The sequence below is a fragment of the Podarcis erhardii genome (genome assembly GCF_964252035.2).
Source record: "Podarcis erhardii genome assembly, chromosome: 4".
NCBI classification, from domain to species: Eukaryota; Metazoa; Chordata; class Lepidosauria; order Squamata; family Lacertidae; genus Podarcis; species Podarcis erhardii.
The window spans coordinates 6,102,301-6,115,426 of record NC_138508.1 but is presented as its reverse complement, the minus strand read 5'-3'; the positions used below and the strand labels follow the sequence as shown (position 1 = coordinate 6,115,426).

Here is a 13,126-nt window from a genome sequence, read left to right as displayed (position 1 = left end):
TCGAAACCGGGCGGTAATTGGATAGATCTAAAGGATCTAATGATGTTTTCTTTAAGAGCGGGCGCACCACTGCCTCCTTCAGTTCCCCTGGGAATGTCCCAGCGCCAAGAGACAGATTGATGATATCCCCCAGGGGGCCCCGCACCTCGTCTGGACACGCTCTAATCAGCCAGGACGGGCACGGGTCGAGAGGACAGGTGGTGGGCTTTCCAGCTCGGAGGAGTCTGTCCACATCAGCTGGGGATATCCAGTCAAAGTGGTCTAATACTGAACCCGAGGACAGTCGAGGGGCCTCCAGTTCCTTTATTGTATCCAAATTGGCAGGGAGGTCATGGCGGAGCAACAAGACCTTCTCCGCAAAAAAGCTCGCGAATGCCTCACAGCTGTGTGTCGAATTGTTATTTAAATTTGGCTGTCCTTCAAGGGACGTTAAAGACCGAATTATACTAAATAATTGCGCCGGGCGAGAGCTAGCGGATGCAATGGAGGCCGAGAAGTAGGACTTCTTAGCGGCCTTCACTGCCATCTCATAGGTTTTCATAAAAACTCTATAAGATGTTCTTGAAGCTCCGTCACGGGCACCCCGCCATACTCGCTCTAGCCGTCTGAGGTCCCGCTTCATTTTCCGGAGCTCCTCGGTAAACCAGGGAGCCCGGTTTCTGCGGGGTCGCAGAGGGCGCTTAGGTGCGATCTCATCGATGGCTGCCAGGAGCTGGGTATTCCAGGCCTCAACAAGCTCAGTCAATGAGTCGCCAGGGGGAGAAAGGTCCCGCAAGGCTTGACGGAATCTATCAGGGTCCATCAGCCTCTGCGGGCGAGCCCAAATTGGCTCGCCACCCAAGCAGGGTGGGGGTGGAACGTCAATCCTGGCTTTCAGAGCATAGTGATCAGACCATGGCACCTTCATTGAAGGAAACATGATCACATCTATACCGATGCCAAAGATCAAATCCAGCGTGTGGCCTGCTTGATGTGTGGGGCCCGAAACAAACTGGGAGAGCCCTAGTGTCGCCATGGAAGACACCAGGTCCAGAGCCTGTGAGGAGGGAGTGGCATCAGCATGGATGTTGAAGTCCCCCAATACCAATAGGTTAGGGAACTCCAAGGCCCAGCCAGCCACCGCCTCCAGCAGGCCTGACAGGGTGGCTGCTGGTGTGCTAGGTGGCCGGTACACCAGCCAGACAGCCAAGCTCACCTCGGAGCCCCACACTAGGCCAACACATTCAATGCCGGGGATCGATGGCGATGGTAGAGCCCTGAAAGAACAATCTTCCCGGATTAATAACGCCACCCCTCCCCCCCGGCCCACAGTCCGCGACTGGTGAAGGACGGAGAAACCCGGGGGCGCCATCTCTCGTAAGGGAACAGTATCCCCTTCACGCACCCAGGTCTCAGTCACACATGCCAGGTCAACCCCCTGCGAGGTGAAGAAATCTCGCAGGGTGGCGGTTTTGTTGCCTATAGACCTGGCATTGCACAACACCAGTGACGGAGGTGAGTAATCCTTGCTCACCCTACCCTCGTCTCTCGGGATGGGGCGCAGATTGGAAGGGGTACGAGCATATCCGTATCTCGATCCCCTTCGCCTATGACATCTGCCCCCACCGCCATACCTCCCTCGCCCCTGCACAGTAGGAATCCCAAGCCTAATATTCGCCTCCATTTACAGAATATAAAACAAACAAATAAAAAACAATTACATGAAAACAAAACCAATCCCCACCCCACTCCACAACCACCCAACCCTGACCCAAAATAAACCAAAACAAAAAAACCCTGACCCAAAATAAACCAAAACAAAATAAAAATACATAGATAAAAACCACCGCTTATGGTGGTACAACTAAGCAAAAAATAAAAACCGTTTAAAACATATAAAAACACTTCAAACAACCACTGCAGCAGCACTAGTGTCCCCCAAAGCTGCGGCAGTGGTAAGCGTGGGCCCCGCCCCCTGGCCTGATGGAAAGTGGGCCTGCAGGGGGAAGAGCCCTCCCCACAGATGCACGGCAAAGCGGCAGCAGCAATGATTCCAAGGGCTCCAATGCTGAGATGGAGTCTGGGGCCCGCCCCCAGGCCCAAGGTGGAGAATGGGCTTGCAGGGGGAGCGGTCCTCCCCAAGACTCACCGGCAAAGCGGCAGCAGCAGTGTTCCGGGCCTCCTTGGAGTCTTTTATGCTGGGGTGGAGTCTGGGGCCCGTCCCCAGGCCCAAGATGGAAAATGGGCCTGCAGGGGAAAGAGCCCTCCCCACAAACGCACGGCAAAGCGGCAGCAGCGATGTTCCAAGGCCTCCTTGGGGCCTTATATGCTGAGGTGGAGTCTGGGGCCCGCCCCCAGGCCCAAGGTGGAGAATGGGCCTGCAGGGGGAGCGGTCCTCCCCAAGACTCACCGGCAAAGCGGCAGCAGCAGTGTTCCGGGCCTCCTTGGAGTCTTTTATGCTGGGGTGGAGTCTGGGGCCCGTCCCCAGGCCCAAGATGGAAAATGGGCCTGCAGGGGAAAGAGCCCTCCCCACAAACGCACGGCAAAGCGGCAGCAGATTGTCCTTCTCACGCAGCTTGTATGTCAGTTTGGCCAATTCCACATAGCTCACCAATTTTTCTTGCCAGTGTTCTTTAGTTGGGATTTCCTCATTCTTCCATCCTTGTGCTAACAAGACTCTTGCCGCTGTTGTAGCATACATAAATAAGTTCTTTATTTTTCTTGGCAGGTGGACTGAGATATTTCTTTTCTCCCTCTTGCACAAGACCTGTTGTTGTTTAGTCATTTAGTCATGTCCGGCTCTGTGTGACCCCCTGGACCAGAGCACACCAGGCACTCCTGTCTTCCACTGCCTCCCACAGTTTGGTCAAACTCATGCTGGTAGCTTCGAGAACACTGTCCCACCATCTCGTCCTCTTCTCCTTGTGCCCTCCATCTTTCCCAACATCAGGGTCTTTTCCAGGAGTTTTCTCTTCTCCTGAGGTGGCCAAAGTATTGGAACCTCAGCTTCAGGATCTGTCCTTCCAGTGAGCACTCAGGGCTGATTTCCTTCAGAATGGATTGGTTTGATCTTCTTGCAGTCCATGGGACCCTCAAGAGTCTCCTCCAGCACCAGAATTCAAAAGCATCCATTCTTTGGCGATCAGCCTTCTTTGTGGTCCAGCTCTCACTTCCATACATCACTACTGGGAAAACCATAGCTTTAAATATACCGACCTTTGTTGGCAAGGTGATGTCTCTGCTTTTTAAGACTAGAACTAGAACCCAGTAAAGCTGAATATTGTAGGATTCGGATGAAAGGAATAACTTCTTGACACAGTGCATGGTTAAATTATGGGCTTTCCGCCATAACGGCTCTGTTTTGCCTCCATGGCCAGAGGCAGCGATGCTTCTGGAAACTGCAGGAGGGGAACATTGCTCTTGTGTTCGAATCCTGCTTTCTGGTTTCTCCCAAGAGGCACCCTGCGAGAACAGGATGCTGGACTCAGTGGCCCAAGGGCCTGATCCTGCTGGGCTCTTTGGATGTTCCTCTGAGCTTATGAAGCGGCTGAGCCAGGAGAACGATGCCAGCTTTGGGGCTGATTTTAAAGCGAGGTCTCTGTTGTTTCTCATTCCAGTCCTCCTGTGAAAAACGACCTGCAAGATCCTGAGCAGCCGCCCGCGCTCTTTCCCCGCCTGAAGATTGTGGAGCGGACCGGCGCCCCGGAGCCACCTTCGAAGCCCCCCCTCCTCTTCCAGACGGACTTGGGTGAGTGCCTGTGACTGGCGGAAGAGAAAGCTCAGTGCTGTGCAATCCCTCCTTTGCAGGGGGTGGTTTGGACAAAATGCCCTTTGGCGTTCCCTTCCAACACGGCGGTTCTGTGATTCTGTGAAAGGGGTATTTGGAAGTCGGCCCGCTTTCCCCAACTTCACTGTTCAGATTCTGAATGTGAAGTTCTGTTTTGAAATCTGGGCATGCGATACATTCTGGCACCTCTCAAGCGAGCACCAACAATATCGCCCACCTTGGAAAACCTCTTCCAGTTGGAAAAGACAATAGATTTTGGTCTAGGGGCACAATAGGGCATTCCTGGAAATCTAAGTCACTCTTGTGCGTCCCACAAAATGTCAACATCGCAGAAAAACGGGTTGGTGTCAGTTTTAATCTGGTTTTTATAGTCTGTTGGTGTTTTAGCTTTCAGAAGCTTTTTGTCGTTCATCTTTCTCTGTTACAATGTTATCGTCTACTATTTTGTAAACTGCTTTGAGATTGGTTTAAAAAAAAAGAATAAAATATTCATAATAATATTTAAAATAATATCAGCAGCAGAAAAAATATATCAATAATAAAATTATATCAATGAAATTGATATCAATAACAGCAGAAAAATAATACCGCAGCAACAACCCTCCCCAACAGAACCCCCTAAACAACACCCCTGTCCGAAAGTCTGTTCAGCAGCCTCAGCTTTTGTAGCTGGAGTCAAGGTGATTAGTAGCCATGGAGGGCCTCCTTCTCCTCCATGAACGTGCTTAATCCTCTTTCATAGCCATCACTGCCTCCTGTGGCAAGGAGTTCCATAGTTCAACTATGCCTGGTCTGTCTCTGCAGATGATTCTGATTATGAAGATCCCCCGTTTGAGGAGGAGATAGAAGCTCTGGCAGAAGAAATGACTGACAAGGTAGGTCCGTATCTCTCAGGGGGCCATGCTGCCCATCTCATCCTCAAAATAACTCGGAGGTGGCCTTCCCCTCCTGGATATCCTAATGCAGGGGTCGGCAAATTTTTTCAGCAGGGGACCCGTCCACTGTCCCTCAGACCTTGTGGAGGGCTGGACTATATTTGGGGGGGGGAATGGACAAATTCCCACAAATAACACAGAGATGCATTTTAAATAAAAGGACACATTCTACTCAGGTAAACCACCCCCCACGACTCTCCCCTCCTTTCTCCACAGCACCGGACAAGCCCCAGTGGCTGCTTACCTGTGTCTTATAATAATGATAATAATAATAATTTATTATTTATACCCCGCCCATCTGGCTGGGTTTCCCCAGCCACTCTGGGCGGCTTCCAACAGAATATTAAAATACAATAGTCTATTAAACATTGAAAGCTTCCCTAAACACGGCTGCCTTCAGATGTCCTCTAAAAGTTCGGTAGTTATTTTTCTCTTTGACATCTGGTGGGAGGGCGTTCCACAGGGCGGGTGCCACTACCGAGAAGGCCCTCTGCCTGCTTCCCTGTAACTTGGCTTCTCACAGGGAGGGAACCGCCAGAAGGCCCTTGGCACTGGACCTCAGTGTCCGGGATGGACAATGGGGGTGGAGACGCTCCTTAAGGTCTACTGGGCAGAGGCCATTTAGGGCTTTAAAGGTCAACACCAACACTTTGAATTGTGCTTGGAAATGTACTGGGAGCCAGTGTAGGTCTTTCAAGACCGGTGTTATGTTGTCTCAGAGGTCGCTCCCTGTCACCAGTCTAGCTGCCGCATTCTGGATTAATTGTACTTTCCGAGTCACCTTCAAAGGTAGCCCCACATAGAGCGCATTGCAGTAGTCCAAGCGGAAGATAACCAGAGCACGCACCACTCTGGCAAGACAGTCTGTGGGCAGGAAGGGTCTCATCCCACGTACCAGATGGAGCTGGGAGACAGCTGCCCTGGACACAGAATTGACCTGGGCCTCCATGGACATTCGTGAGTCCAAAATGACTCCCAGGCTGCGCACCTGGTCCTTCAGGGACACAGTTACCCCATCCAGGACCAGGGAGTCCTCCACACCAGCCCGCCTCCTGTCCCCCCAAAACTACTTCTGTCTTGTCAGGATTCAACCTCAATCCATTAGCCGCCATCCATCCTCCAACTGCCTCCAGACATTCACACAGGACCTTCACCACCGTCACTGGTTCCGATTTGAAAGAGAGGTAGAGCTGGGTATCATCTGCATATTGATGGACACCCAGTCCAAACCCCCTGATGGTCTCTCCCAGCGGCTGCATGTAGATGTTGAAAAGCATATTGCGAGCAGCAGGGGCTGGCAGCGGCGGGGGCTCCGGAGAGGGGCTGGCAGCATGAAAGCCCAGCCCCCTTACTCTCGGCTCTAGGGAGGGTGGGGAGAAGCCAGGGGGAGGGAGGGAGGGAGGAGGCGCCGCTGAACGCGAGCGGTGGCGCAGCCCAAACGACCAGATCCACGCCAATCCACACGGCGATTCCTGGACCGTCTGCGGGCCAGATCCAGAAGGCAACTGGGCTGGATCCGGTCCCCGGACCTTAGTTTGCCTACCCATGTGCTAATGGGTTGTCCCAGCCACTCTGGTTTGTTCAAAGGCTTGGGACTTGTGTTCAGAGTAGGTGTGCCTGTTGGATGTGCAGCAGCGGAGATCGTTCCGTTTACTTTAAGGGTTAAATCTGTTATTGGTAAGTCAGCTGACCAAGAGGGGCAGGGAAGGAGGCGTTGCTTAGCAGCCAGGCGGTAGGGCGGTAGTCTCGCTGAGCTAGCACACGCTCTGATTGGCTGTGTAGCCTAGAGGAAGTTTTCCTCTGTGTGTTTGGTTGAAAGCCTCGGTGTTTAGCACGAGGCCTGATCATAAGAAAAGTGAAAGCTTGCTTTCTCCTTAAATCGCACACTGGTTTTGTTCATTTCGCTCAGTTAAAAGATAAGCAAGAGGACCCATTAGTGAAAGCATGCCTCTAGTTAAGAACTGTTTTAGTTCTTTTGCAGTCTTTAAAATGTTAATAAATATTATTATTTTTTTTAAAAAAAGAACTGCTTTAGGTTAAGAACGGAGCTCCGGAACGAATTAAGTTCGTAACTAGAGGTACCACTGTGCTACCAATAGAGTAAAGAAAAAGAAAGAAAGTGTTAATATTTTCAGGATGATATTAAAGAACAACAACAGCTGAAATACAAATGGTCTGCTCCTAATCTGCTCTCATGTTTGCAAGTTTGCTTTTTCCCAACACCTGTTCCTTTTTTATTTTATCTTATTTTAAACTTTTGTTTTGTGGCATCTTCAGCGGCTTGAGCTCTGAGATTCCTTAAATCCCTGAGCCCTTTCTAAAGGAATAAGGGGTGGGGGAAAGACAAAATGAAACATGAAAACTAAATGAAAAGGACAGAGAGAGGACAAATTTATTTCCCCCGTCTCCTCTTTGTTTCTTGAAAGGAAGTGGTGAACATATGAACATAGTAAGCTGCCTTAGACGGAGTCCGACCACCATCTATCTACCTCTATATGGTCTGCACTGACTGGCACTGGCTCTAAGAAACATCAGAAGAGCCTTCTGGATCAGGCCAATGGCCCACCTCTTCTCACAGTCGCCAGCCAAATGTCTGTGGGAAACCCGCAAGCAGGATTCGAACCCAAGGGCCCTTTCCAGCAAGGAAGCATTGCTGCGTCTGGCCGTGGAGGCAGAGCCCAGCCACCCTGGCTAGTAGCCATCCATAGCCTTCTCCCGCTCCATAAATTTGTTGAAAAATCTTTTAAAGCCATCTCAGCTGGTGGTCCTCTCTGCTTCCTGCAGCAGGAAGTTCCGCAGTTTAACTATGTGCTGCTTGAACAAGCCCTTTCTTTTTACTGTGCAGAATCGGGGGGCGGGGAATCAGTTAAAAACAGGTATTCAAAAACAGTATTATTACAAATACTATTATTATTATTTATCAAATTAGTGTACTGCCCTTCATCCATAGAGCTCAGGGTAACACACAAGGTAAAAGCACGCAAAAAGGATTTTGGCATGTGAAAGAAGGGCATGAGAGAGCTTGGTCTTTGGGTGGCCTCTAAATATCGTCACTGTTACAGTGGTACCTCTGGTTGTGAACGGGATCCATTCTGGAGCCCTGTTCACAACCTGAAAGGAATGCAACCTGTGTCTGCGCATGCACGTGACGTAATTTTGCGCGTCTGTGCCTGCGTGAGCTGTGAAACCCGGAACTAACCCTTTCTGGTGCTTCCGGGTCACCACAGGACGCAACCTGAAAAGACGTAACCTGAACCGATCGTAACAAGAGGTATGACTGTATAAGAATTTAAGGTCTCAAATATATAAATTCAGTGTTCATAAATGTACAAGGCAAACACATACATAGGTATATAATCCACATGTCTGAAATAGTACAGGAGAACAAGCCAGAAGTCATTTTGACTCTCCCAGTGACCACAAATATTCCTCTGCAGTTTGTCATTGTCTCTGTGCTCACAAATCCTGTCTTAAGGGCACATTTAAGATATTACTAGGGTGTGAGCCTGTGACCTGGACTCAGGAATTAAGTATTTATCAGCACAAAAGAATGGCCAGGATGCCCAGGTAAAAGGATTCAGTGACCATTAACAGGTTTGCTGCCAGACAGGATGCTGCCCCCTGTGATATATTTCTGTTGGGGACCACCTCTTTCTGTGATGTATGCATGATGTATTGGGGGGTAGTCCTGGGCTACAGGGTGGGCAATTTCAAATGTGTCTATATAAAAGCTTGCATACCAATATTCTGGGTTCCTCTTCCCGTGTGTGTGTGTGTGTGTGTGTGTGTGTGTGTGTGAGAGAGAGAGAGAGAGAGAGCGCGCACCCTGTTGCAACAGTTTAATAAAATCAGGCTTACTAGCTGCTTTGCTTCTCAATATTACCTGGTTGGCCCCTGTTATTTTCTCCTACTGACAGTGAACCCACTTAAGCCTATACAGGCTCTTGGGTACCCCATAAGGGGAAAAGAGCCCATTTTGTTTGCTTCAGTCACCGAGGAAGTAGCAGTGGGGATGGAGAAGCTGAAATCCCTGATTCTCTTTGCTCTGCTGTGGCCCAGGGGGGAAATTGCTGATGCGCTTCTCAGCAGAAAGCTCCCGGACAGTGGTTCTTTCGGCTATAAATAGAGGGGTTCTGTGCAACATCCGGTTGCATCATGCGCCAGAAGCAAGGAGGCAGTGAAGCAGCCCCAGTCGAGAAGGAGGACCTTCCAAGCACCGCTCTGCACCCCAAGCAATTTTTCATTTGTGGTGCATGGCAATAATTCTCAGGCGGGGCTGGTGCCAGACCCAGGGAGCTGGGTGGGACATTTTGCAGCCACTTCCTGGTTCCTTGCATTGTTTAAGAGCTGTGCGCTGTGGGTTAAACCACAGAGCCTAGGACTTGCCGATCAGAAGGTCGGCGGTTCGAATCCCCGCGACGGGGTGAGCTCCCGTTGCTCGGTCCCTGCTCCTGCCCGCCTAGCAGTTCGAAAGCACGTCAAAGTGCAAGTAGAGAAATAGGTACCACTCCGGCGGGAAGGTAAACGGCGTTTCCGTGCGCTGCTCTGGTTCGCCAGAAGCGGCTTGGTCATGCTGGCCACATGACCCGGAAGCTGTACTCCGGCTCCCTCGGCCAATAAAGTGAGATGAGCGCTGCAACCCCAGAGTTGTATGTGACTGGACCTAATGGTCAGGGGTCCCTTTACCTTTACCTTTTGCAGAGCTGCAACATGGAGCCAATTCTCCGATTAGGCCATAACTCTCTGAATTGTTTTTAAAGCTGCCATCTATTTGATTTTTTTTAAAAAAAACATGAAATTATGCCCCCCCCCATTATTATTTTTTAAAATGAAGTTTAGAGAACCTAGCAACACATGCTACCTTGGGCAAGAGCTGGGCAAATCAGGTTTTAATTTAATGCTTCCACATCTGTGTGGGGCCACTTCAGAAAAGGCTTGTTCTCATAGCATTGGAATTGTGAAGTTGGAAGGGACCCCGAAGGTCATCCAGCTCAGCTCGCAGCAAAAGCAGGAATCTCAGCTAAAGCTTCCAGGACAGATGGCCTTCCAAACTCTGCTTAAAAACTCCAGGGAAGGTTTTTAAGTATTTGGTGTCAAAAAAAGGTTATTTATGTCTGCCGCTACGGTTAGCCCCAAAATGGAAATCGAGCGAGGTCCTAGCTAAAGAAGAATGGCAACTTAAGCTGGAGTATGCACAACTCACAGACTTAACATATAGAATAAGAGAACAAGAAGAACATAAGTTTAGAGAAGATTGGAAAATATATGGGAAATAACTGTGCAGCTGATAATGCTGGCTGCATTAAGATAAATTCAACGGTGTAAATAAGTTATGATGGCATACAGAATGGTTTAGTTTATATAAAATATACAAGGATTTATGCTGTACAGAATGAACGCTGGAAGGAGAAGGGAAGTGATTGATATTTTAAGGTTGTATAAATGAATATTCTAAATTGTAAAACAGAAAATTTAATAAAAATTATATATACAGTGGTACCTCGGGTTAAGTACTTAATTCGTTTCGGAGGTCTGTTCTTAACCTGAAACTGTTCTTAACCTGAAGCACCACTTTAGCTAAGGCCCTCGGAGCTGGACCTCGGAGCTGGACCTCAGTGTCCGGGCTGAACAATGGGGGTGGAGACGCTCCTTCAGAGGCCTCTTGAAGCAGATGGGGCCTCTGAAGGAGCGTCTCCACCCCCATTGTTCAGCTCCGAGGGCCTTCTGGCGGTTCCCTCCCTGCGAGAAGAAGCCAAGTTACAGGGAACCAGGCAGAGGGCCTTCTCGGTGGTGGTGCCTGCCCTGTGGAACACCCTCCCACCAGATGTCAAGGAAATATACAACTGTCTGACTTTTAGAAGACATCTGAAGGCAGCCCTGTTTAGGGAAGCTTTTAATGTTTAATGCTCTATTGTGTTTTTAAGATTCGGTTGGGAGCAGCCCAGAGTGGCTGGGGAAACCCAGCCAGATGGGTGGGATTGTTGTTTAGTCGTGTCCGACTCTTTGTGGCCCCATGGACTAGAGCACGCCAGGCACTCCTGTCTTTCCTGTGGGGTGTTAATAATAATAATAATAGCAATAATTCTGAGGCCCGGGAGCTTTTCAGAGTGAACTCCTTTTTGTCTTCTTCCCTCTGCAGGAGGACGTGGTGGTGGAGTTGACATCCCAGAAACGTCACTCTGCCCGGTTCAGCAGCCTGATGAGCGAAGACGAGCTGATTGAGGATTATTTCAAGGAGGAATCCCCCACCAAGTGAGAGCTGCTTTGGTTATGTTTGTGCGCGTGTGGGTGTGCGCATGTTGGCAGTTCGTATCCCCACGACCAGGTGAGCTCCCATTGCTCAGTCCCTGCTCCTGCCAACCTAGCAGTTCGAAAGCACATCAAAGTGCAAGTAGATAAATAGGTACCACTCTGGCAGGAAGGTAATCGGCGTTTCTGTGCGCTGCTCTGGTTCTCCAGAAGCAGCTTATTCATGCTGGCCACATGACCCGGAAGCTGTACTCCGGCTCCCTCGGCCAATAAAGCGAGATGAGCGCCACAACCCCAGAGTCGTCCGCGACTGGACCTAATGGTCAAGGGTCCCTTTACCTTTACCTTTACCTGGAATATCTGGCCTCACCCTCTTGTTTCCAGGGATGCCTTCGAAAGCTAGGAAGGGGCTTTCACTTGATAGACAAGCTGTGCAAGGTCCAGAAAAGGAGCAACCGAAATGATCGAGGGGATCGTAGTGTTGGAAGGGACCCTCAGGGGTCATCTAGTCCAACCCCCTGCATTGCAGCGGGCGTGGAGCAACCTGCCCTCTCAGGCAACCTGATAGGCACCTGGCATGGAGAAAGCAGAGAGAGAAAAGCTCCCGCCCCTTTCTCATAACAGTAGAAGTCTGGACATCTCACGAACTTGAAGGCTGGGAGAGTCAAGACAGGCGGCGGGAATCACTTCCCATGCAGCGCATAGTTAACCCGGTAAGGTGTTGTCAAGTCAACCGGCCTCAACCAGACGTTGAGCGTTTAGCATCCCTGCTCCCACGGGATGTTCTTCCAGCAGAGATGCAGCAAGCAATCTTGTTTTCGACTTCCAGGCAGCCCTGGAATATTTGTGCAGGCCTACGCAGTTGTTCAAAAATGTCCTGGGATAGCCATTCGTTCAAATCATTCAACTGGCAATGCCCATCAACTTTTTGGGGGGGCCCCCACTCCCCTCAAATATTCTATTGGGGGGTGAAGGGGCCTCGGCCCTTAGGAGTTGGCTCCCATGCTCACAGCCCTGGAGATGCCCTTCAGTTTCCCAGGAGGTTTGTGGGTGTTAAAAGATAAAGGTCGAGTCGAGTCGTGGCCGACTCTGGTGTTGCGGCGCTCATCTCGCTTTATTGGCCGAGGGAGCCAGAGTACAGCTTCCGGGTCATGTGGCCAGCAGGACTAAGCCGCTTCTGGCGAACCAGAGCAGCACACAGAAACGTCGTTTACCTCCCCACTGGAGTGGTATCTATTTATCTGCTTGCACTTTGACGTGCTTTCGAACTGCTAGGTTGGCAGGAGCTTGGATTCGAACTGCTGACCTTCTGATTGGCAAGCCCTAGGCTCTGTGGTTTAGACCACAGCGCCACCTGCGCCCCTGGGTGTTACTTGCAGCCAACTCTCTGCCAGGGGTCCTCTGTGGATTTTGCTGATGACTCATCTCAGGCCTCGTAGTTAGTGGCCCTGTTTTCCCGGAAGAGGGTGCTCAGCAGGGCTTGCAGGAAGGGTGACAGACTATTTCTGACCCAGGGGGAATCTAAGGGGGGAGGAGAGGCACTTATTTCCCAAACATGGTTTTGCAATGCAAATGGGGAGGAAGCAGAGTGTATTTCAAAGTGTGTGTTGGGGGGGGGGGCTTTGCTCTCTTGCTGGGATGAGAGAAGAACGCAATTTGGGGTTTGGAAAATGGGGTTTTATTTTAGCAATGTATGCAGACGCATAGTGAATGGGCATCCAAAAACAAAGTTCCATCTATTTATTGTGGTTCTTTCCTGCGTTATCCTCTTAAGGATGCGTCTGACGTTCGGGTTCCAAATAACATTTGCAAACCAAAACACTGACTTCTGGGTGTGCAGTGTTCGGGAGCCAAAACGTTTGAGTTGCAAGGTGTTTGGGAGTTGCGATAAGAACGTAAATATATAAATCACATATCTGAAAACCCCACAGAAAAAAAAAGTCCTGAACAAATTGACCTCAATTATTTCTCTGCAAGGTCAAAATGGGAAACCTCTCCATTCTCTTTTTCCTTCACAAATCCTGTCTTAAGGGCACATTTAAGATATGAACAGGGTGTGAGCCTGTGACCTGGCTCAGGAACTAAGTATTTATCATTACAAAAGACTGGCCTGGCTCCCCAGGCAATCCAATCAAGTAGACCGCCTTTTCTTTGATGTAGGTATGATGTACCTGAG

At 49.9% G+C, this 13,126-nt stretch overlaps 1 protein-coding gene across 9 annotated transcripts in view; it reads left to right on the top strand.

Annotated features, from left to right (window-relative positions):
• The window catches only part of ARAP1 (ArfGAP with RhoGAP domain, ankyrin repeat and PH domain 1), a 145,049-nt gene that overhangs the window by 64,044 nt on the left and 67,879 nt on the right, over positions 1-13,126 (top strand). For all 9 annotated transcript variants that reach the window (XR_014156138.1, XM_081860058.1, XM_081860060.1 and 6 more), the window contains 3 exons: positions 3,597-3,727; positions 4,571-4,641; positions 10,841-10,953. Coding sequence is in view for 8 of the 9 variants with exons in the window: in XM_081860058.1 (XP_081716184.1) it covers positions 3,597-3,727; positions 4,571-4,641; positions 10,841-10,953 (315 nt within the window). In the remaining variant the exon portion in view is untranslated. The remainder of the gene's footprint in view (positions 1-3,596; positions 3,728-4,570; positions 4,642-10,840; positions 10,954-13,126) is intronic.